Source organism: Corylus avellana, chromosome 2, assembly GCF_965113065.1.
Source record: "Corylus avellana chromosome 2, dhCorAvel1.hap1.2, whole genome shotgun sequence".
Taxonomy (NCBI): Eukaryota; Viridiplantae; Streptophyta; class Magnoliopsida; order Fagales; family Betulaceae; genus Corylus; species Corylus avellana.
The window spans coordinates 39,840,138-39,865,843 of NC_142491.1; the positions used below are offsets into that span (position 1 = coordinate 39,840,138).

The 25,706-nt window shown below is 37.3% G+C and overlaps 1 protein-coding gene across 2 annotated transcripts in view; it reads right to left on the reverse strand.

The window, feature by feature from the left end:
• LOC132176414 (calcium-dependent lipid-binding family protein) overlaps nucleotides 1-25,706 on the reverse strand; it is a 97,838-nt gene that overhangs the window by 49,902 nt on the left and 22,230 nt on the right. The window contains exons 9-35 of one of the 2 annotated variants that reach the window (XM_088513857.1): nucleotides 25,529-25,630; nucleotides 25,189-25,389; nucleotides 24,620-24,777; nucleotides 24,255-24,422; nucleotides 21,033-21,125; nucleotides 20,676-20,850; nucleotides 20,069-20,182; nucleotides 19,386-19,481; nucleotides 19,230-19,297; nucleotides 18,757-18,877; nucleotides 18,456-18,677; nucleotides 18,096-18,323; nucleotides 17,890-17,999; nucleotides 13,682-13,778; nucleotides 12,344-12,442; nucleotides 12,105-12,242; nucleotides 11,848-11,916; nucleotides 10,344-10,829; nucleotides 9,937-10,257; nucleotides 9,463-9,594; nucleotides 9,225-9,338; nucleotides 8,793-8,977; nucleotides 7,291-7,399; nucleotides 7,065-7,208; nucleotides 5,391-5,666; nucleotides 4,511-5,185; nucleotides 2,726-2,944 (exon numbers count right to left, since the gene is read on the reverse strand). In XM_088513857.1, coding sequence (XP_088369983.1) covers nucleotides 2,726-2,944; nucleotides 4,511-5,185; nucleotides 5,391-5,666; nucleotides 7,065-7,208; nucleotides 7,291-7,399; nucleotides 8,793-8,977; nucleotides 9,225-9,338; nucleotides 9,463-9,594; nucleotides 9,937-10,257; nucleotides 10,344-10,829; nucleotides 11,848-11,916; nucleotides 12,105-12,242; nucleotides 12,344-12,442; nucleotides 13,682-13,778; nucleotides 17,890-17,999; nucleotides 18,096-18,323; nucleotides 18,456-18,677; nucleotides 18,757-18,877; nucleotides 19,230-19,297; nucleotides 19,386-19,481; nucleotides 20,069-20,182; nucleotides 20,676-20,850; nucleotides 21,033-21,125; nucleotides 24,255-24,422; nucleotides 24,620-24,777; nucleotides 25,189-25,389; nucleotides 25,529-25,630 — 4,920 coding nt within the window. Of the gene's footprint in view, nucleotides 1-2,725; nucleotides 2,945-4,510; nucleotides 5,186-5,390; nucleotides 5,667-7,064; nucleotides 7,209-7,290; nucleotides 7,400-8,792; nucleotides 8,978-9,224; nucleotides 9,339-9,462; nucleotides 9,595-9,936; nucleotides 10,258-10,343; nucleotides 10,830-11,847; nucleotides 11,917-12,104; nucleotides 12,243-12,343; nucleotides 12,443-13,681; nucleotides 13,779-17,889; nucleotides 18,000-18,095; nucleotides 18,324-18,455; nucleotides 18,678-18,756; nucleotides 18,878-19,229; nucleotides 19,298-19,385; nucleotides 19,482-20,068; nucleotides 20,183-20,498; nucleotides 20,851-21,032; nucleotides 21,126-24,254; nucleotides 24,423-24,619; nucleotides 24,778-25,188; nucleotides 25,390-25,528; nucleotides 25,631-25,706 lie in introns of both variants that reach the window. The other variant, XM_088513856.1, reaches the window with a different exon arrangement.

Genomic DNA, 25,706 nt, shown 5'->3' on the forward strand with positions numbered 1-25,706 from the left:
CATTCGGAAGATGCATCAGTTTAACCAAGCTCTTTTGGGGAAATGGCTTTGGAGATATGCAAATGAGAACGAGGCGCTTTGGTGTAAGTTGATCAAAGCTAAGTATGAAGACCAAGAAGGTGGGTGGTGCACGAAGGAGGTTTCGGGCTCTCATGGCGTGGGGCTATGGAAGCATATTCGGAAAGGGTGGAATTTCTTTGCCAAAAATACTCGGTTTGAGGTGGGGGAGGGTTCGAAAGTCCGATTTTGGCATGATATTTGGTGTGGGGACAATTCCTTGAAGCAAGCTTTTCCATCCTTATACAGTATCGCCAGACACAAAGAAGCTTGGGTGAAGGATAATTTTATTGGAAGGAATGGGGTTGTTGAGTGGAATGTCATTTTCATACGATCAGTACAAGATTGGGAGATGGATTTGGTTTCTCCTTTTTTTGATCGGTTGTATTCTTGCAAGGTTTCCGTAGGCAGCATAGATCGTATTTGCTGGGCTCCGTCCAAGAGGGGCAAGTTTGAGGTTAAATCGTTCTATAAGGCCCTGGCCATTTCTAATCAAGAGGAGTTTCCTTGGAAGAGCATATGGCGTACTAAGGCGCCCCAGCGGGTGGCTTTTTTCGGTTGGACAGCGGCCTTAGGCAAAATTTTGACTCATGATATGCTGCGTAAGAGGAACATAGTGGTTGTGGAGTGGTGTTGTATGTGCAAGAAGACCGGAGAGTCAACCGATCATCTTCTTCTCCACTGTGAGCTTGCAAGTGCTCTTTGGCAGACGATTTTTCAGCGGTTCGGGTTGCACTGGGTCATGCCTTGCCGGGTGAGGGCCTTTTTTGCTAGTTGGTGGTCGAGAGGTCGTTCTCGAAGCGCGGTTGTTTGGAAGATAATCCCTCTGTGTCTTATGTGGAGTATTTGGAATGAAAGAAATGCTAGATGTTTTGAAAATTCCACTAGGACCATAGAGGAATTGACTCATTTCTTCTTCTGTACTCATTACTCTTGGACGGCCGCTTGGTTAGCTCCTTTAGTGATTAGTTTCTCTGATTTTCTTTTTCATTTCTCTCCCTCCTAGGCGCTCTCTGTTTATACTTCCCGTGTATATGGGTTGCGCCCCTTTGCGCTCTTTTATATCATCATTACTTATCAAAAAAAAAAAGGTTTTTGTGATCCACTACACCTACGCTACATTAGGTTGGAGATCGGTCTAAGATCACGTTTTGGCATGATTTGTGGTGTGGGGACCAGTCCCTAATGGTATAATTTCCAAAATTGTTTAATATTGCGTGATATAAGGAGGTGTGGATGGCGGATCATATGCAGTTCATTAATATAAATCTTTCATGAATTATATCTTTTACCAAACTAGTGCATGATTGAGAGGTGGACTTTGCCACTTCTTTCTTTGATCTTTTGTACTCTTATCAGTTTGAGAAAAGGCACGATAAAGTTTATTGGATCCCCTCCAAAATGTGGAAGTTCAAAGTAAGGTCCTTTTATCATGTGATGCCAAATCTTTAGTGGAATATATCTTTTACCAAACCAATGCATGATTGGGAGGTGGACTTTGTCACTTCCTTCATTGTTCTTTTGTACTCTATCAAATTGAGAAAAGGCAAGATGAAATATTTGGATCCTCTCCAAAATGTGGAAGTTTGAAGTAAGGTTCTTTTATCATGTGGTGGTCATTCCTACTAGGTCCCCATTTCCATGGAAGAGTATTTGGAGAGTTAATACTCCTTTGAGAGTGGCGTTCTTTGTGTGGGCAAGGCACTAGGAAAGATCTTGACCTTAGATAACCTGAGTCATACTTATCAAAAAAAAAAAACTTATCAAAAGATAACCTGAGTCATAGGAACTTCATAATCATATGTGCAAGAAGAGTGGGGAGTCCATAAATCATCTGCTTCTTCACTATGAAGTGGCAATAGAATTATGGTTCTCGATTTTCCGAGGTTTTGGCGTAGAATTGGTCATGCCTAGAAGGGTAATAAAGTTGTTTGCAAGTTGGCGAGGTCAATCGGTAAGCCGTAACATCTTAGAAGTTTGGAGGATGGCACCTTTGTGCTTAATGCGGTGCCTTTAAAGAGAGCAGAACAAAAGGGCCTTTGCAAATTGCGAGATTTCGGTGGAAGAGCTAAAGAACTTTATTCCAAATCCCTCTATAAATGGATAGAGGTGTAAAATAGTCCGCAATTTTCTAGTTTTTCTGATTTTTTTTGCCTTTTTTCTTCTTTTTCTCCCTAATAGGGGTCTCTCTTGTGTACTTCCTATGTACTAAGGTTGCATCCCTCTCCACTTTCTAATGAGATTGAATTACTTATCCCAAAAAAGAAAAAAAAAGGATTTCAATACATCATCTTTACTGAAAACTATGGCTTTAGATGCAAGGGCAAGAGGCACCTTCGTAGAACCTACGAAGAACGTCACAAATCTCAGAGGAGCAATCCCAAAGAAAGGGGATGTAGCATAAAAATTTTAAAGGATAAAAGTCCAAAGTTTAATGGTAAAGTTATGGCTGGAAGCAAATAAAACATATGGTGAACAAAAAGCTACCAAAGATGGACATAAAAGCAATTGAACAACTAACTTTTTATGTATACATAAAGAGTGGGAACACAATGTTGCAAATTAAACCAAATATTAAACACACAACAGTTCAGAGTAAAACCGAAAAAGAAAACGGGTAGAAAGAAAATTTTATTTGTAATAGATCTGGAATAGAAAGATTACTCACCTGGGTTTCAAATGTGAAACTCTGCATCCTTTTTAAATCATTTTGAGAATTCAAACAGATATTTGAGGTGTCTGATGATTCATGCATGTAGTGTATACTCTTTTTGTCATCATTAGATGAAGACTTGTCCAGCAATGTAACATCAACACCATCCTCTAATGAGACTGAGTAGCTGCTATCATTACTCAAGTATGCATACTTCCTCAAAAGAGAACCATTCTGGCGGATCAATGAACAAATCAATTAAACTGTGGAACATTGAGCTAATCCAACAGAAATGTTACAACAACAATCCTTCCAAATCTTCTGACAAGCCAGTTTAATATGATGGTAAAGCATAATGAGTACTCTTCAGCAAAACTGAACTCATATACTTAGCTGGATGCCAATAGAAATTAATATTACACACTTTAGCATATAACACAATAGACATACAAATATCATACATACATTCATACATATATACATATATGTGTGTGTGTGTGTGTGTGTGTGTGTGTGTGTGTGTATATATATATATAGGGGAAATTTTCACAAAGGCTCCCTGAACTTCTACGCGTTTTGAGAAAACCCCCCAAAGTTCAAAAACTTTCAATTTCACCTCTCGAACTTCTAATTAGATACAATCTACCACATCCATTAGGGTATGGCATTAAACAAGCATTAAGATTTATGAAATGACCTTTATACCCCTAAAACTTTTATAAAATTTTAAATTTACCCTTAATTTCACATTAAAAATTATAAAAAATAAATAAAAATAAAAGTAGAGGGTATTTTGGTATTTTTATAGCCTCCGTTAGGATTTAATGTCAAATCCTAATGAATGGGGTAGATTGCATCAAATTAGATGTTCGAGAGGTGAAATTAAGAGTTTTTGAACTTTAGCGGGTCTTCCCAAAACGTGTGGAAGTTCAGAGAGCCTTTGTAAAGTTAACCCTATATATGTTTAAGGAAGATGATCCCTCTCTGTCTTATGTGGTGTGTATGGAGCGAAAGAAATGCTAGATGTTTTGAGAACTCCTCTAGGTCTTTAGAGGAACTTATTCATTTCTTTTTTTTCACTCTGTACTCTTGGACGGCCGCCTGGCTAGCTCCGTTAGTTATTAGCTTTTCTAACTTCCTTTTTCATTTCTCTCCCTCTTAGGCGCTCTCTTGTTATACTTCCCGTGTATATGAGTTGCGCCCCTCTGCGCTCTTTTTATATCATCATTACTTATCAAAAAAAAAAGTTACAGGATGTCCAGGATTTTACACATTGCAAACCAAATGTCCAGGATTCAGCAATAACAAGAACCGTACATCATCAGCTTAATCACAGTTCCATGAATAAAAGAGAGGATCCTTATACAATACGTACTTAGAGAGATAATAACTAAACAAGGTCAACAGCCAAAAAATTGGTATAGGTTTCCCATTCATATACGGTTCAGAATTATTTGGGATTACCATTATCATCGAGATGTATTGAAACTTAACAATGCTGACATGCAGACAAAGCAGACATCCATACTTATGGAACTTTTTATGTTTTTTTTTTTCATACTCAGTTCAAAATGATGTTTAGTAGCTCCTTATTCACTTTTACTTTTTTACTTTTCCTTCCAATGAAATTTTTGGGCCTTCTTTCTAAACATAAGTTTTCCTTCAGCTCATCTGTTTTAGAGGACTCCAACTAGCAACCAAATCTAAGGCATACTTTGACTCCACTGATAAAAATATGAAACACACAAGCAAGTAATATAAAAAAAAAAATAACCATATATAAGTAGAAATTGTCTGTACCTCAATTTTGACATTAACAAACCGCAACCTCTTACCACGCCCAATAATTATAATTGGTCGGTATCTGAATGACTGGAATTCCTTTACATCTGTTTTTTCGCTTAAACAGATAATCTTTCCGCAACCATCATATATATATTCATCAATGCCAAGAGAATCTGCAACTAATTGCCTACTTGGGGACAGATGCACCACATCTTCACTCTGTTTGTAAATGGATTCAGAGAGTACAATGCTATTTTTACTACTTATGGGATCATTTGTAGGATCCATTGTTTCATCCCTTCCAGTTATTGTTCCCAAAGCTGGAACAAAAAACTCACCCACAGCAAGAAGGAAATCAGGTACGACAAGAACTCGAGGCTGCTGAACCCGAACCACAAATGACTGGGATGACACTCGCCATCTATAGTCCATCAAGAACATTGTTGAAATTGGCACATCAATGTCAACAACGGCTTCTGAGTTTGTTCTCCCAAAGCTTCCCTTATTTGAGAAAAACGGGAAACTTCCAGGAGAAGCTTGTTTGGAAGCATCCGTAGATGAGCCAAGCATCAGGCGCATCTCAGGTTTTATATCAGGGCGAATATCTAGAATGGAAAATTTAGGAATGGTCACATAGAGGTCTGTTTCAGAAAACGACGTCATCCGATATGACACCCAAAGACCTTCTACCTGGAAAACCAAACAAACATTACAGGTAAGTACATAGCAGCCAACATTAAGCGAAAACAAACAGTACAAAGCACAGCTATATATAAACACACACACACATATCTGTATGGATGCATGTATAATGAATGCACGTGTATATATATATATATATATATATATATATATATATATATATATATGGATGCATATCAACATAATTACTCACTGCAATACGAGCTAAGGGTGACTCCTCCTCAATGCCGTTACACAACTCTAACAAGGCATGGTCGACTATAACCGCCACTATGGTAACCGTACGTGAGAGTAGCATTTGACTGTTCATGTTGACCTTGTCAACCAGCATCTTCATTGTATCTTTCGAACCAGATTTGCAGCCTCGAAAACTTGGAGGAAGCCTAGGTTCCTCACATAAGTTCATGTATCCACAATCCAGAATAACTTTGTATTCTTTGTCAGACATCACACCATGCAATAAACCCACCTGCTCAAAAGATCACCCATTAAGTATCAAGTAACCTCCAATATATATATATATATATATATATATATATATATATATATATATTTGATGATTAATGTTGTATATATATGAGACCATGAAAAGCTAATAAACTTATAATATGCATAAAAAATATGAAAGTTTCATATTTAATCATTTAGGGAGCCATTTAAAGAACATAATATTTGAACAAACAAAAAGACATAAATCTATAATCAAATGCATTATATAAAGACCCTAGATTTTAAAATTAAAAGATTTGATCTTTGATACAATTATTCAGGCCATACAGAAAAAATACTTTCAGAAATGAAATCAGATCAAATCAGCAACATCAAAGTAAATTTTGGAATCTGAAACGTTGAAATAGGATAATAAAAGGTTACACCTAGCTTTCACCATAGTGATCACTATAAATTAAAGGAAACCCCAAATTTGTGACAGATTATACACTACATCATCATATTTATGCACAGGTATATAACTGGACCAGAATGTTTGTGAGAGATTATTCATTTGTCAGGAAATACCACCAGGACCTTACACACAGCCTTCCCAATAAATAAGTCAACTAAACTCCAACACAAATCGTAAGTCTCATAAATAAAACTAAGATCGGAAACAAACGACACCAATTGAGCACATCGCTGGACCAAGGCAAGGCCTGCAAGGGCAGCTAACCCCTAAAATCATGAAACTATTCATGATTCAATATTCTCTTCACTATGAACTAATCACACCAAAACTTAATCCAGAAGCATACAACATCAAGAACAGGGACAGGTTTGAACTCATTACAACTAATAAAAACAACAGATCTAGGCAAGCAACCCAAAGATATTTTAATTACCATAAATGCAAGTAAGATCCAGCTTGAGCTGAGTCAAGGAATATATATCTAGAGCTGTAAAGATATCTCAGGCCACTAGGGATAAATTAATTTTCTTCTACAACAGTCGAACAACATGTAGTGTTTGTCCATTGAAGAAACTATTGATACCAAAGGAACAACAGATCTGTGCACACATTCTTCTACTCTAGTATAACAGATTGAGACCAGAATCTGTGTAGAATGGAGTATAAATAACTCAAAAAGAAGGAGGGGGGTGGGTGGGGGTGGGGGGAGAGAAATAGGAGTCAAGTGCTCAGTCCAAAAAGTTTCTTTAAGCAAAGAAGCTCACAGAAACCAAGTGCATACACAAGATGCAATATATGCCTGGGAACTACAGGACTTGACCCTTGTTCCCATGATATTACACATCAAAGTATACCATAATAATGTCAACAGTCCCCCACCACAAGGAATACTAAAGATGCTTAAACAATCAGATGAGAAGCAAGACATTGAATAGTCACTGGAATTTCAAGCACAAATATTACCTTCACTTCTAGAGAAAATGTTGGGACTTTTCGAAACACGTCTCTCAAACTTCTGCGCACATAAACATCAAATCCTTGGCCTTCCCTAATCATAGGTTTACCTACAAACCCATCAATCCCTACAGACATGTTGATCCCCATAATCTGCAATAATGCTCATGTGAACAGTAGTTGAGTAACTTTAGAATTGCAATACTTAGGAAATATATATATATATATTATCTACCTCAGCGTGTAAAACATCAATATGGACAGCCGAAGGATCTTTCTCTGGGCTGCCATGCCAACTAAATTCATTTGTCACCTGAAGCTGGCCCAGATCAAGTTGAATGAAACTGCAAAATATCAAAAGATAACACTCAACAACTAAACATCAAACACATTAAGTTTAGAAAACTTAATATCCCTTCAAAATGCAAGAAAAGCAGGGATGTATTTGCCCACAAATCTTTTTTTTTTTTTTTTTTTTGGTGATAAATCATTAAATCAGCCAATAAGGAAAAAAGAACAAAAAGAAGTATGAAAAGAGGAAAAGAAAAGGGGTTTCATAACCAAATAAATCCATACGACAAAAGTTTAGTACCACTACAAGTTGTGGCCTAAGTTTAAATTTCAAAAAATAATAATAATAATAATAATTAAGGAGCATGGTGAGAAAATAGTTTACAACAATTTCACAAACCATGCTCCTTCAATAAACTAAATGTGATTACGCATAATCTTTCAGAAAAGAACTGTGTTTATGTATACAGTCATTCAGCAAAATTAGAACTATAAGAGTGCATTTCGATAAAAGAGTGTAGGAACTTGGGAATTTCATGGTTGGGTCAATAGGAAAGGACCTTCCAAAATCTTGGACGAATTTGAGTATGAAACAAGCAATCAAACAGATGCAGAAATCAAACCACGGAAAGAGGGGTGGCTATGGAAAGCACAAATCCCACCAATCAAAACTACGAAAAAGAGGGGTGGCTCTTTCCAAATCATTCACATAAGGAAGCACTGGTTGCCAACCCTGTCACTGCCATCATGACCAAGGCCACCATTATTATACCACCACCAACATTGCCACTACCACCAGAACACTGCTGATGCTGCTATCACAGTCAATACCACCATCACAGCCACTAACCATTACCAATACCAATGCTACACAACAAACACCCACCATCTCGCAGCCAACACCACCACCATTACCAATGCAACAACAACCCCACCACATCACAACACTACTCCAACCTTGACCCCATCATTCATGGCTGCTGCAGCCACACCACCACCACCCATAACATAGCAGCTGCCATCTATTACCACCACTGCCACCTCATATTCTAGCCACTGCCATCAACATCACCAAAACTACCAATGCAATGCCACCACAGCCACCACCAATTTATCACCACCCCATTCCTATCAGCAACATCACCACCACATATCTCACCAATACCATTGTCACCACCACCAACACCACAGTCCTTAAGAGAAAAACTTCCATGTCACTCCAATTCACCTAACCTAAAGTATTCATTAAAATTTTCATGTGAGACATTTTCTAACCTTGTAATTAATACCCCTCCCTCTGAAATTCCAAGGTTCCAAACAGTCACATCAAAAGTACTACCTACAAGTCTATCAAATCAGCACTACATAACTAATGTACAGAGATCTACAGACTCTTTGTAATTATCCAAAAAAAAAAAAAAAAAAAAAAAAAGAAGATCTACAGACTCTTTGCTCGTTGAATTTCTCGGAATGATGATCATTGGTGTATCCAGTGAAAGGTCCAGCTTTAAAGAAGCAGCTCCATCAATCTCGTATTTCTGAATCAACCACTCAAAGTCTCCAACTTTATCAACAAGTTTGATAGCTTCCTCAGTATGTGGGGTAGCAAGTTCCATAAAGTACGCTGTTATCTGCAGAAAACATGCATGTCTCCATAAAACTTTCTTGTATTAAATACAGCAAGTATCTTAAATTAAAAAAAAAAAAAAAATTAAGGAAAACATTTGTGCTAAGAATTTAAATGAATTAGAAACCATGAGAATCCTGAATGTCTATCAATTAAACAGTTTTAAGAATGGTTAACACTGCTGAACAAGTAAATGATAACAAAACCATGCTAACTCAACATAAATAATCACCGGTAGTTTTGAAATGTACCTCCTGAACAAACCTATAGAGGAAAACAATGCGAACAGCAGAAAGTCGGCCACACAAGCTGTAATCATATCCTTCATAATCATCATCTTCAACACTATAAGAATTGAATTTGAACTGGAAAAGAAAATGAAAGAAAAATTATCTGACAACAATAAAAGAAGTATAATATAAATATAGAACAACAAAACCAATGAAGCCTGCAATGCATCAGTTGCACATCAAAGAGAGGATAATGGACCTTAATAAGAGATTCAACCCCCGGATTACGTATATCACAAAGCCAACCCCAACCGTGATCTGTTCCGAGAGACATATCACTGAGTCTAAGATTTCCTAATGTGCCTTCAATGGAAAGAGAACTTGGGTGGACCTTTATTAAAAAAACAAAAACAAAAACAAAAAAAAATTATTCAAGTCAGAAGAATATGGTATAGCTGAGAACAGAGATCTTAAATATATATATCTCCAAACTACAAATGAAATTTTGATTAAGGAATGGAGAAAAAACGTAAGAATAGAGACAAAAAAAAAATACAGTTGGGCTGCATCCACATTATCATCAATAGTTTTTTTTTTTTTTTTTTTTTTTTTTTTGATAAGTAAATTTCATCATCAATAGTTATGAAGTTCACAGAATGAATTCATGTTTAACAATATTAAAACAGAATAAAGAAATGCTGAAGGAAGTCACCAATAACAAGATTTGCATTACCTTAATATCCAGCAGGAAACTTTCTTGTACAAACATGGCAAGCTGGGAACCATCCTCCTTGTTAAGATACACGGAAACACTGTCAACATTCATACCTAAGAAAAATACCACACGACCTTTACCGTAACCCAGCAACCCTTTGACATGTCCAGTATCTTCAGTCTTCTCTTTCTTCTTCAAAGATTCATCCTCTGAAGTTTTTCTTATGTCACTGCCACTTACCGCATAATTCACAGAGCTTAAATCCAAGCCAAAATCAATTAAAGCAACAAGGGTAGGTCTGTTGCAAAAGAATTCTAGTTTTGACATGCGAATACTCATCTGAAAATTTTAAATTGAAAAGATTAGTGTAGCAAACTAATGTCGTTAGGTCTGGACTTGAAGTGCAAGATGCTCGGCTTAGGTACCTGTGTATCTACCCCATTATAATAACGCGAGCCAGAACTCCTTGTCAAGAAGTTAACAGATACAAAATCTGAATTATCAGTACCCTCTGCCTCATAAAAGATCTCACCGGAAATGCCCTTTCCCTTGGCCAAATCTTTTTCAAGAGAAAATGCTTCAGAAGACTCAAACCCAGGGTCATTGATGTCCCCCATCATTCCACAATGAGCTATATCCATATTTTGTGAATAAATGCCTGTTTCTGATAAAGACAAAAAATCTGGCAAAGCATCCTTGAAAATTTCGTCATCCTCAGGAAGAACAATAGACATCTCCCTTGCATGAGAATCAAATGGGCCAGTGGAAGCAGATGATTCGTCATTCTTCTGCACAGAGCAAGCTAAATACTGCGGGTATGAAGAGAGACGACCTTGAAGCTCATCTTTAATCTTCAAGGAGTGCAACTTCATCTTGACTGTTAGGTCACCTCCCAAACATATTATGTTAACCTGTAAAACAAAAATAGCCTAAATGTTTAATTGAAAAAATATACATGATAACTGAAGAACCAGCTGTAACTGTATACGATTTAACAAGAAGTTTTTCCAAAGAGAAATAGCTAAATGGTAAGTCAAAACCGAACGTCTGTACTTCAAAAGGGAACATACAAAACCAGTCATATACATCAACTATAAGGCTGATAAATGTTTAGAAGATATCTAAATGGACAGACACACACAAGCTTCGGCTACAGATAAGAACTTCAATCGAAACATCAACAAAGGATTTCTGACATTCTCATATCACCCAAATAAATCGAGCCAGAACAAATGGGTTGTTTTCAAAAGTTGACAGGGCAGGTAAGGAAAAGGAAAACCCAATCTCAATCCTGTTACCAAGGGAGATCTCTCCAAAAACATGCAAAAGCCAGTGTGCTCAGGCAGATACAAATCAATTTGAGATAATGTGGTAATGTATATTGTACATGTCCCAATGGTAAGAAAATCAACGTGCCCCCATGCACTGTCACACAAAGCTGGCTTGGTGGTCAAATAGGGAAGCCTATATAGAGGAATCAAGTCCCTGTTTTTCTCCTATTACACTTCAATGTAGGATGGGGCTTTTCTGTTCTCTTGCAGTATTGATACTTAGCTTACAAAACAATGTTACTGTTGTCTAGTATGACATTCACAATTTTGGAATTCAGTAAAGCAATAAAATATAGCTCAATATAACTAGGACTGCTGCTCTCTTATAAAAATTGAAACGTAGAGCTCAGAAACTGGACTACATTCTGCCATTAATATATTTAATGTAAGACTCGAGAACAATGGGAGATCTTCCAGATCCAGTTCCCAGATGTTCTCCTATTGAAAATCAAAAGTGACTTATTTCCTCTGACTGCCCATGTGTCACTTCAGCCAAGCTAGGTTACATGAGTGAAAAGAAAAAAAACATTATTCCAATTAAAAATTTCCAAATTTGTCGACAGAGACACAAAAATTGAAAGAGAGTAGCTACACAAACCTTTCCCCCACCAGCAAGAACCTCAAGAATTAGAGTCTCATCAAGTTTCTCATCAACATCATCTCCGATCTGCATAATTATATGACATACCAAATTGCACAATCTGTAAGCCTTAGAAGCAATGAGAACAAGGAAAAGTAGTAAACAATTTGCTAAAATAACCTAAATCATGAATTAGGCGAAGACCCTAAAGATACTTTGACAAGATAGAGTTTTCAAATCTATCAAACATTATAAATAAGAGCACCAAGTCTAACCTTTCCATATATAAATAGCTTTGTTTCCACCAATGCCCCATTAATAACAAGGTCGGCTGTTTTCAAACTTGTGGGACGTTCACCTAACTCAGCTCGACAATCACTTCTTTCACCAAGTACATTAACTGCTGGAGGTGCCTACATGCAGCATAAATACAAAATTACCCTTTTCAAGTAATAAGCCGAAAGAGGATGAATGATGGAAAGCGTAATAAAAAAAGAATGATTTTAGATCATACAGATGCTTGATATGTGGCCTGTATAAGTCCTTTTAACCAAGTGACCTTTTCTTCCTCATCATGAAACTCTACAACCCATGTACTAGAAGATTCCAAAGCCTGGAAAAATATGTTAAACATAAGTTTTTCACATGCATAGAAGAAAACAAATCCCAGCTCCATCACAAAAATAGAGAAAATAATAGGTACAATGAATTGTTTTCCGAGCCAACAATTAGTCTTTCACTATGTACTTAAGCATGCTAAAATTTCAGAACATATGTGCTCCTGAAATACCTCATATATCGTCTACTTGCTAAAATATTAAATTTCCACCAAAAAAATAATCTCTATGAATTGAAATCTCCAGGTAAGTCAAATTAATCAAAATCAGCATCAACTGTTGCCCTAAAAAAATCAATTCTACTAAAATGGCCAACTTTAAGGAAGATTGGCAAATGAATGAGTAATGTTGACTAAGAATGTTTTAGAAATAATAAGCATTTCTATATGCTTTTTTTGGGGGGTGCGGGAGGGTTGTGATGCGGTAATAGAAAGAGACTATACTGTAAGTTTCTGTAGTAATGCACGCAAAGAATTGAAAACAGCGCCTCTTAGTCTACCAAATAAAATCTCTAAAAGGCAAGAGTAATCAGGATTCAGGTAAATGAAAAATTATACACGGTAAAGATTAATTCGGAACCGGTGGATGGCCCTTGGAAGATTATTTGGAAGAGTAAAACTCCTCCGAAAGTGGATTTTTTCGTATGGACACCGGTGATGGGGAAAATATTAATGTTGGACAATTTACATAAGAAGAACATTATAGTGACGGAGTGGTGTTGTATGTGAAAAAAGAGTGGTGAATCTATTGATCATTTATTATTGCATTGTGAAGTTGCTTTAGAGGTATGGAACATGGTTTTTCAAGTGTTTGGTGTTACGTGGGTGATGCCGGGTAGGATGAAGGAATGCTTGGGAAGTTGGAGAGGGCAAAGGGATAAGCGTTCAGTTCTGCAAATATGGAGATTTGCTCCTTTGTGTGTAATGTGGTGCTTATGGAGAGAAAGGAATGGACGGAATTTTGAGGACCATGAAATTGGACTTATAGAGTTGAAGAAAAGGGTGCGCCAAACACTTTTCTCATAGAGAGTATTGTGGCATTCTTCGCAAGTTTCAACGCTTGCGGAATTCTTAGAATTTTGTGCGTTATTTTCAATTTAAAGCTTGTATTTGTAGGCTCTTTTGTATACTTCCTGTGTACATGGGTTGCGCCCCTTGCACTTTTAATACATTGATATTACCTATCAAAAAAAAAATGTATATATATATATAACACCTCAAAATAACTTAACTTACTTTCTGAATATCCATCCCCCGGAAACTCACTGCAAGACAAAATGGTGAACCACCAATATTTGTTGGAGGAACCTCATACACTTGTCTGCCAGCCATGCTGAAAAATCCCGAAAATGGGATACATATTAGATAAAAGTTGAAACAAGAAGAAGAAGATAAATTTGGAAGAAGAAGAAAATTGTTTCACTCCACCAAATTTCTTCATACATTTATATGGGTTTAAATAGAACAGAATACAAAATATTATGGAAAGGTATTTACTGCAGATTACAATCAGAAATAATAGGAATAAAACCGGGCAAGCAAATCAAAGAGAATCACAGCATATCAGAAGTTTCCATATTCAACACTCCCCCTCAAGCTAAGGCAAAGATATCTCGCATGCCCAGCTTGCATAAGGTTGAATGAAGAACAATATTTTTTTTTTTTTGATAAGTAAAAGATGTATAAAAGAGCGCAGAGGGGCGCAACCCTAATACACAGGGAGTATACAAGAAAGAGACTAAGAGGAAGAAAAAGAAGAAGAGAACATAAAAAGAAAGTCAGGGAAGCTAATCACTATAGGCGCTAGCCATCCAGCTGTCCAAGTGAAAAGAGTGTACAAGAAAAAGTGTACAAGGTCCTCTATGTTCCTAGATGAGTCCTCGAAACATCTAGCATTTCACTCACTCCAGATGCACCACATGAGACAAAGAGGAATCATCTTCCACACGACAGCACTGCGAGACATGCCACCCGCCCACCAAAATGAAGAACAATATTAAACACTCCTTTCCTCAAAATATCCGCAAAATGTTCCCATGTCTTCACATATGGCATGCAGATTACACCCGCTCAAAGTTTTTTTTTAATAAAATGTTGGTCAATTTCAACATGCTTGGTTTTGTCATGTTGGACTGGATTGTGAGCAATATTAATTGCAGCTTTGTTGTCACAATAGAGTCTCTTAGAATCCTTAGAATCATACCCAATCTCTTTCAATAGTATCTTCAACAAAAACATTTCACACGCTCCATGAGTCATGGCTCTAAATGCTGCTTCGCACTAGATCTAGTGAACAATAATTGTTTCTTCCAACGCCATGTAAACAAATTACCTCCCACAAATGTGCAATAATATGTTGCAGACCATCCATCCATAATAGATTCAACCCAATATGCATCTATATAGGCTTCTACTTTTTTTTTCATAAGTAAATGAAATATATATAAAAAGCGCAAAGGGGCGCAACCCACATACACGGGAGGTAAAAATAAAGAGCGCCTAAGAGGGAGAGAAATGAAAGAGAAAATCAGAAAAACTAATCTCTAATGGAGCTAGCCAAGCGGCCGTCCAAGAGTAAAGAGTAAAGAAGAAAAAATGGGTCAAATCCTCTATAGTCCTAGTGGAATTTTCAAAACATCTAGCATTTCTTTCATTCCATATACACCACATAAGACACAGAGGGATCATCTTCCACACAACTACACTTTTGGATCGTCCTCCCGACCACCAACTATCGAACAAGTCCCTCACCCTGCAAGGCATGACCCAATGCAACCCAAACCGAATAAAAATCGAATGCCAAAGAGCACTTGCGAGCTCACAGTGGATAAGAAGATGATCGACTGTCTCTCCGGTCTTCTTGCACATACAACACCACTCCACTACCACTATGTTCCTCTTACGCAAAGTATCATGTGTCAAGATTTTGCCTAGAGCCGCAATCCACCCAAAAAAAGCCACTCGCATAGGAGCCTTAGTGCGCCAAATGCTCTTCCAAGGAAACACCTCTTGATTGGAGCGGGACAAAGCCTTGTAGAGCAACTTAACCTCAAACTTACCCTTCTTGGACGAAAACCAGCACAAACGATCTACATCGCCTATGGAAATCTTGCAAGAATACACCAATCAAAGAAAGGAGAAACCAAATCCATCTCCCAATCTTGAACGGGCCGAACAAAAATGACATTCCATTCAACTATCCCACTCCTCCAAGTAAAATTATCCTTCACCCAAGCTTCTTTGTGTCTGGCGATACTGAATAAGGACAGGAATGCTTGCTTCAAGGAATTCTCCCCACACCAAATATCATGCCAGAAACGAACTTTCGAACCCTCCCCCACCTCGAACCGAATCCCTTTGGCAAAAAATTCCAACCTTGACGAATGTGCTTCCATAGGCCCATACCATGGGAACCCAAAACCTCCTTCGTGCACCACCCACCTTCCTTGTCTTCATACTTAGCTTTGATAACCTTACACCAAAGAGCCTCGCTCTCATTCGCATATCTCCAAAGCCATTTCCCCAAAAGAGATTGATTAAACTGGTGCAGCTTCCGAATGCCAAGACCACCATAGCGTAGGGGACGACAAACTTGATTCCAACTTACAAGATGCAACTCAGGCTCATCTCCCATTCCTCCCCACAAGAAATCTCTTTGGACTTTCTCAATCCTTTTAGCTACACTTATAGGAATCGAAAACAGAGACAAAAAGTAAGTCGGAAGATTAGCCAAAGTGCTCTTAATGAGAGTTAGGCGACCTCCTTTAGAGAGATACATCCTCTTCCAACCCATCATCTGACACTCCATCTTTTCAATCACGTCATTCCACATAACCGTATCCTTGTACGGCGCCCCTAGAGGGAGACCCAAATACTTCATAGGCAACTCGGCAACACTACACCCAAGGATACTAGCTAATACCCCAATGTTCTCCACCTCACCAATGGCCACAATCTTTGACTGTCCCAGATTCACTCTCAAACCCGATACAGCTTCGAAACATAAGAGAATGAGACGTACATACCGGATTTGCTCGATAGAAGCTTCACAAAAGATCAAAGTATCATCCGCAAATAAAGAGTGAGAGACCATCAACTCCGATAAAACCCTATTTCCCACCGAGAAACCAGTCAAAAGGCCTTGTTCTACCGTCGCATCTGTATAGGCTTCTACTTTCAAGTGCATATCGAGAAAACAACAATCCCTTACTTGATGAGGATTTGAAGCAGCAAATCATTCGATAAACTGCTTCCATATGAGGGTCACACAGCAAATACATAAATTGACTCACCACACTAATAGCATATGCAACATCGGGACAGCTGTGAGACTGATAGATCAACTGACCAACCAATAACTAATATCTACCTTTATCCACCACAGGACTCACTATTTTCACCCAACCGAACCTTCACCTCGAGTGGATTATCAATGGCTCTATATTCCAGCATGCTTGTTTCCTTAAAAAGATCAAGAATATATCTCCATTGAGAAATAAATATACCATGTTTCGACCTCAATGCCCAAAAAATACTTCAAACTGCCCAAACCTTTTATTTCAAATTTGTTTGCAAGATATTTTTTTATGTTTTGTATCTCCTCATCATCATTTTCTGGTACTACAATATCATCAACACACACAATCAAAGCCATTCCCTTTCCTTGAGAGAAATGTTTGATAAAAAGTGTACGATTAGTTTAACTTTGTTTATAATCAAATCTTTACATAGCTCGACAAAACCATTCAAACCATGCTCGCAGAGATTGTTTTAGACCATATAAAGCCTTCTTCAGTTTGCACACTATAACCATAGAAGATGAATATTCAAGTCCAGGATAAACTGTCATGTATACTTCTTCTGGATCTCCAAGAATGAACACATTTTTCACATCAAATTGGTGCAGTGGCCAATCTAGATTTGCTGCTAAAGTAGGACTCAAATTGAGTTCATCTTTGCTACTGGAGCAAATATTTCCTTAAGAGTCATTTCCATAGCTTTGTGTAAAACCTTTTCCAACAAGTCTTGCCTTGTATCATTTCCATAGCTCTACATCAGCCTCAATGGTTCCAGATTTCCCTCTCCTTCCAAACTCAGCTTTGATGAGCCGTCTCCTGCGGCCAGACGAACACCCCCGCTACCCTCAGACCACAACTCAAATGATTTTGATTCCACGTAGCAAAAACCCAAGTATCCCATGAATACTTAGCAGGGACCTTCTAGCCAAATCCTAAGATAGTGATAACTTCTTAAGAGGTCATGAGATTATTTTAACAAATCTGTCAACACTTTTCAAAAAGATGTTATTGAGCAAAGGGAAAGGGTGACCAGATAAAACACAATTTGAGGATAAAAGGACCTAAGATTACAATTCTCAAATCACCGAGAGTTGAAAAGCATCAATATCCAAGAAACACAAGGAAAGAGATATGGAAAAGGAAAACCTTGTGCTCCGCTGGTAGCTCAGGGACTTTTCCGACTCCAAAACATAAAGATATAACCCTGACAACGCAAGAAAACATGGCTGCCAAGTTGCCACAGAATTGCCAATCCCCTGAAATAAGAAATTGTATTAGTAACAATTGAAATGAGATAGATAAGTAAGGTGAATACCAAACCAGCTTGTTTCCCGAGGGAATTAAGAACATACCTTCCAAACTAAGATTCTAGCATCAGTAGCAAGATCTGTAGGACTCCAAGGAGCAAGTTCAGCTTGGAAATTATCAACAGTAGGTTGACCACAGGTTTCCATTGTACCATATAATATGTTTAGCAATTCCATGAGTCTGCCATACCTCGCAGGTGAAAAGTGAATGCCAAGGTTTGGCACTTGAATAGAAATGCATGTTGATGGGTAACTCGGGTGAGGTACTTTAATCTTCAATAAAAAGATGCGTAAGTGCGATTAGCATGAATTCTCATTACTAAAATAATATCCAGAGTGGGAAATGTCTCGAGCAGAATACAAAAATCAATGACAATTACGCCAGAATTGGAGGAAAAACCACACCTGATCAACAAGTACTGCTATTCCACACCTATCAACCAAAGGACAGAAATTGTCATTTGTTTCTGGCATAGAAGATACAAGTTGCTGACTACTGTATTTTTGTGAGACTAAAGTGCAATTCTGACATTCAGAACCACAATCAGTAAAGAAAGCAGCAATATCTCTTCCAGATATGAGAAAACGAGAATACAGATTCTGCCTGGGTTCGTCCGACCGACGTTCCTGCAGTAATAATTAATCATTTCAGACAAAGCAAATGCAACTATGAGCAATTGGATAAGTCCTTATTAAAGATACGCACAGTGGTGTTCACCGTGAAATGACCAAAATCCAAAAGAAAATGGCTATCACATTTGGAAGAGCCAAAAGTTCTGATAGGTATTCTAACTTTTGGGGCATCAAAATCAATATCAAGTGCAAACCTGAAACACCAAGCAGAAAGAGGGATAGAATGAGTGCAAATAAATTTTTACCCCAGAAGGAAATAAAGCACAATGGGTAAAAAAGGACGAGATGAACAGCAAGGTGACAAAGAAAATAGCCTTAGATAGGGTAGGGTAGAAAATAGACATGTATCCAACCCAAATCATTTGGAGTAAAGTAAAGTCTTGGTCAAGTTAAATAGAGTATATATCTATTGATTAAAAAAATTGAAAAAAAAAAAAAATTATAAAGAAAGCAAGTTCAAATGATTGATGTGCAAAAGGATTAAATAACCAAATAAACAAACAGCGCAAAAACACAACCACAGATAAATTAATAACAAATGTTAACCTGCTCTGTTCTTCTAATACCATTTGAAATTGCTCCTGTGCTCTACGAGTCACCTTCTCAATCTTCATCTGCCCTTGGCATTGAATATTAGAAGATTAGTTTTACACCATTTTACTTCCGTGTTGAACATTTTGCAATACATGTTGACATCATTACCTGCAAAGCAGCTGCAGTTTCGAATGCAACAGTAGGACTAACTGCATTACTTCTCTTCAAAAACTCTAAAAAGCGAGCACAACTTTTCATGAAAACCTGCAAACCCACAGGGATTTGGCAAGTTTCACACAATAGGGACGGTAAAATGTTGAGGGTGGGGGGGGAGAAGACAGATGAAAAAAGAGAAGAAGCAATTATACAAGGTACTCCCAATTCCCAAACGTATTAAATATTACAAGTAGACATTCAACATCAAAATGGAGTACCTTAAAAGATAATGAGACTGAAGAATAGGGTAGGGAGACACAACAATAAATTCAAGCCACATATATGGGTAGACAAGGAAAATCACATTTCTCCACCCAAATATGTTACAAGCAAATAAAAGCAAAAATTTTAAAGGTTAAAGGAAATGAGGATGGCTTTCCATATATTCTTCTAATAACCAAAATGATAATTGTGGATTTTCTCAGAGAAAAAGTGCTTCACTTTGCATGTGAAGTTCATAATGAGCCTTTCTGGAATGAGATCTGATAATAGATATATCGTTAAAGTTAAAACGACAAAATAGGGGATGTTATAAAAGAAAAGGCTTAGTAAGCAGAGTAAGCAACTACTTCTAAAAGCATGTTGTTTGAAGAACATATCACTCTCACTCCCTCTCTTGAAAACTAAGAAATTACCGTAACATGGCAGGGAGAAATTGTAGCTGAAAGCCTCCAGTCGACATTCTCCTCAACCGGTGAGTGTACAAAACTAGCAGCTAAGGCATTCACTTTCTGCTCATTACAGACACTCTGCAAAATAAATGCTGAAACATATCAGTGCACCAAAAAAATACAAATTGTCTTACAGAGAAATTTATAAACAGCAATATATAAATGTTAATTACAGCATCAACTCTTATCTCCGGAAAAAATAAGAAAAAAGATGCACAGAAGAAGTCGGAAATTTATTTACATATCAATTTGTTAAATTTGCACACTTAGATCTACACTAAAACTCATGGAAATTTTTCAAAATTCCATCTCAATCTAAAGCACTTCTATTGCATCAGCAACTTAAAAACCTTGTCATTCAGACCATCAGACCCTGATATAACATGGAACAAACCTGTGCAAGTGAACCTTCAGGGCCTGATAAACCATAGAATCTCAGTAACACATCACACTGGGTACTGCGATGTTTAAACTTGGTAGACACATGAAGTTGTTCAAATCTACCACAAACAATCTCTGTCTGATTTATATCAATGATCCTAGCAGCAGCCTGGCCAATTGATAAAGTTACCAAATAATGGATCATATTCTGCATGTCCTTTACTGAATGTGACATCAACTCATCATTTGGCTGATGACTCAGTAAATTATTGATTGCCTGCCATTCCTCTTTAGTCAGTCTTTCCTCTGTTAACTGTGATTCCTCAGAAGCATCCCCAACAGATTCATCCCCAGAGTGTGCACGCCTGAGATATAAAGGAAACTAAAATGAATTTCCAGGCATAGAAGAACACAAGCTACAACCAGAAGTTTCAGAAAAGCAAAAGGTGAACAAGAAATTAGGAAAAAGCACATAACCAAAGAAACAATCAAAGGACGACACAATTTATTTCCAAGAAAAGGTAGCAACACCACAGTCCCCACATACCATCTAAATGAAAGCCAGCTTCTCCTTTTAAGCCTCCTCTGCTCAGCTGCCTCCTTCAATTTCGCAGATTCAACCTTGGCATGTGCAAGTAACCTATATGATACATGCACAAATCACAAATCAGGAGAAAATCAAAAGACTATATTCTCTTTTTTTGGATGAAATTTTTTTAACAAAAAGGTAAAGAGATTACAATTTAAAGAAAATTGAGAGGTCCCTAAATAAAAGGGGAAAAAATCTTGACAAAAAAAAATTGATGAATAATAAATTTATTGAAAGAAAAGGGCAAAGCCCTCAAACACAAATAAACTCTTAACAAAAATAACAACAAAAGCCAAGAAAGAATCAAACATATCATTACAGTATCCCGAGGTTTTTACATGAATAGTTTGTGTATCAAGCATTTTCTTTTCACTAGCAATAGGTATTAACGAAGTGAATACAGATGAGGTGCACGAGAAACATGCAAGAAGGAAAATGAAACAGAAAAGGGAAAAATATGTACTATCAACCTTGGAACACAAAAATCCAATACTTGAATAACTTGTACAAACAATCTTCCCTCAGTGCATGTGTATCCCTAGTCATGCATCATGAAACCTTTTAAAAGTAATAAAATATCATTAAAACACTTCTAAACCATCTTGTCTTAGAATGCATATGCCCTTTGCACCATAGGACCTTCTAACGTAGAATGATAATATGATATCACCAAACCCATACGAAACAATTTAGACATCAAGCCCAGTAAAAATTGACCCTAAAACATGACATACTGGTGTGGTAAATGCACAGAATAAACGCACAACTGGCCGCCAAATCCAAATTTGAAGTTGATCCTTTGCACTTGGAATAAATCCCTGGATTTCTACAATATTTCAGAAATGTAGAATTTTCTCGAAACCTACTAGCCCAAGTAAAAGAACAAGTGACATAATAGTCACAATTTCGTGGGAAATGGAGTCATTTTCAACAAATATGCATGCATGTGGGTTGGGGGGGAACCAAATCATACACTCGTCATCAAAGTATGATCTGTAAAATCCAAAAACAAACGCTATATTCTAGAAAAAGCATGGAACCCAAAAAATGCATAGCAATAATCCTTTTTATCAGCCTGCAAACACATTTTGGTCTATAAAATTAATGCAAGACACATTCCAGATACATTAAAGCTTATTTATCAGATCAGAACAAGCAAAACATATATCATCTTCATTTTTTGAAGAATAAATTTGAGAAGTCTTTGATGCTTTCATCCTAAACAATATATCTAAAAAATTGAGGTTCAGTTACTGCAACAGCTGTATCTTTTAATAAATTGTTCCATTACTTATCAAAAAAAAAAAAAACAGTTGTATCTCAAGTATTGGGCTGTTTGGAAGGAACTTCTGTTCATTTAACGGAGGCAAAAAAGTTTCAGTGGCTTAAAGGAATTCATATAGCAGAACAAAGCAGTGGAAATTAAAGGCTGTCTCGTCATTGGCAGTAGTGAGCTATCAACTACTTACACACATACCAAAAAGCAGTCTATAATTGCAGATGCTTATGTCCGTGAGAGTTCATGGTAGTGTTTAAGCATGATTCACTTTTCTCTGAATTCTCGCACATATACTTAAGTTTCATTAGTATTTTAATAGTTTTTTGGTTATATTAATAAGAATGTTTTGGAGACTTATTTGATAGGAAAGATGCCATATGATGCTATTATTGCCACTTCTATAGTAAGGACAATTTCCTTGAAAGTCAATACTTGAGCCTATTGGGGCGGTGTTCTAGTGAGCCTAGTGGGGCACATGGGGTGGGTTTATGAATAATATTAGGAGGGGTTGGGGGACGTTCTGTAATCACATCAGATTTAAAGTGGGTGATGGCTCCAAGGTTAGGTTTTGGCATGATTTGTGGTGTGGGGATACGGTCCTAAAGGATGTCTTTCCGGTTTTATTTGGTACTGCTCATGCAAAGGATGCTCCGTTGAGGATCACATGAAAATTTCTGGAGGTGCCATTCATTGGAATGTGAGATTTCCTAGAGCGGCTCAGGATTGAGAGGTGGATGCCTTTGCTTCGCTCTACAAGTTTTTGTATTTAATAAGAATGAATCGGGAAAGGGACGACAGGTTGTGGTGGATCCCTTCCAAAATAGGGTTGTTTGGTGTGAATCCTTCTATAGTGTAATGAATTGTCATGATGGTTTTCGTTTCCCATGGAAAAGTGTTTGGATGACTAAGGTTCCTTTGAGGGTGACTTTTTTTGTGTGGTCAGCGGCCCTAGGGAAGATCCTTACCATAGACAATCTCCAAAAGCAGCATGTTATTGTGGTTGATTGGTGTATTATGTGCAAAAAGAATGGGGAGTCTACGGACCATCTTCTTCATTGGGAGGTTGCTTGTGCCATTTGGAATGTTTTCTTCAAACGTTTCGGGTTGTCTTGGGTTATAACTAGACATGTAGTTTGTTTGCTTGTTGGTGGAGTGCAGTTGTTTGGAAGATGATGCATTGTGCCTTTTGTAGTGTCTTTGGAGGCAAACGAATAAAAGGTGTTTTGAGGACCGCGACAAGACCTTGGAGGAGTTGAAATCTTTTTTCTTCAACACTTCCCATCTTTGAACAGGTGCTTATGTTTCTCCTTTAGTGATTAAATTTCTTGATTTTCTTGCTCCTTTTGCCCCTACTTTGTATGTGGCTTCTCCTGTAAACTCCATGTGTACTAGGGGGCATCTTACACTTTTAATGATATTTCAATTAATTATAAATAAAAAATAAAAAAATACTTGACTTGGAGGGTTTTATCACAGTTGCACTTGACGTTTTTATTTGTAAGTTTACTCTCGCATCTAGTGGTCTTGATCACGCAATGTCACTCACCCTACATCCCATTCTATATGGAGGAAGGAAGCGCAATTTGAGCTAAAGCTCATTGGCTCATTGCTGTTCAACCTAGATAACTTTGCTGATCACCTTTTCCCATCGTGAATCAAATAAAAAACCATATAGATAATTGAAAATTAAGCATGTTTACATGTCTGCAAGTGTCTATTTATCGAACAGCAGAAAAATGGAAATGAAAAACATATTGGAAAAAGAAATGAGATAATTTTGCCAACTTGAATTCAGCATTGCATCATGGTGTAGCAACTAGCAAGTGAAATACACATATCCTTCGTGGCAGTGACAATCAACTCTATATAAAACAAAGTGCCAAGGAAACTAATTTGCGTACCTCCATAAAAGAATTACTTTGGAATCAAGATCTTTCTCAATTTCTCTAATTTCTCCAATTTCTTTACTATTAACACTTGACGTATGTTGCAGTGAAACAGCATACAACTGAACGTAACGCCGACGAAGATGACAGAGATGCTGAATTCTGTCCCAGGAGAATCGATAACTGAGATGGGGAAGCAGGTGTAAAGTCAGATTCAACTTTAGAAATGACTATTCAAATCAGAATACATTTTAAAGCACAGGGTACAGCCCGACCACAGATGGTAAAAACATGCACCAGATCTGGACATTTTCTTATTATGTACCATGTTTCCTCAACATGGATTAACTAATAAATTTACAGAATTAAACATATATTACCACATTTGCTTCTGCTGCAGGCCTGCTTGAGCAGCATACCGCCACCATAGATAAGGAGCATCTGAAACTGGCAGCACTGGTCTCAAGTGAGAAACTTCAACATATGTCTTGTATCTTGACACAACCTCCAACAGTTTTATCCAATCATGATACTGTGCCTGTGTGAAACCAAGCAAAAAGTTGATTAAGGAACTCCATTTGCATACCAAGAATGTACTACAAAAGAAGAAATTTGCACTTCATCTTTTCTGTCATAAAATTGAGCCAAAAAAATATGGAAGAAGTAGAAGAGATAGATAAAGAGAGGAAGTGAGCCATTTAAGGGGACAGAGGTCCTAGAGGTACCATACAAAAGTAAAACAATTCTTTCCTCCTGCTATTCTTTTTTTTTTTTGATAAGTAATAACCAGTCTTATTGAAAGCGTCTTTACTCTCATTAACCAAAAAAAGAAGTGGATTAATTTTAATATATTAGTTGTCTTTACCACAAGCAAACATATCAGAATTGGAGATGCAATGGGTAGATATAAAATCGTGACAAAATGATTGAAGAATACAGCATTCAACACCTCAGTAATTGTTAAGGAGACGTCACTTAGGTCAAGAGAGGCCTTCTCGAATGGAACCTCTGGATCATTTCTTTCTTGATTCCCAAGGCGATGATATTTCAAGACTCCATCGATAGGTGACACCAAATAGTTGCGATTCATAGCCCACTTAGACACCATTCCATGGTCAGCAGCAGGTTTGTTTATACCATCTTCAAATATCTAGTGAAACATGAAACCAAAGAGAAGAAAGTGGCAAAAATAGTACCAAATGTCTGACACTTTTTTCCATGTACCAAAAGCAAATGCAGTAAACTACTTAAGTACATGGGCAAATATTGTAATAGTATAGGGAACAAACCTCAATCCATTCTTTCGGACTGAGATCCTCCCATCTATTATCTATCTCCCAAGGAAGGCTACTAGAATCGTGATACATGGCAAGTCTCTCAAGCTGCAATGACTGTAACAAGAAAATTATATGCATCAGCCTGTTAATTTTGCTCATGATAATTTAAGTAAAAGGATAAACAGGATGA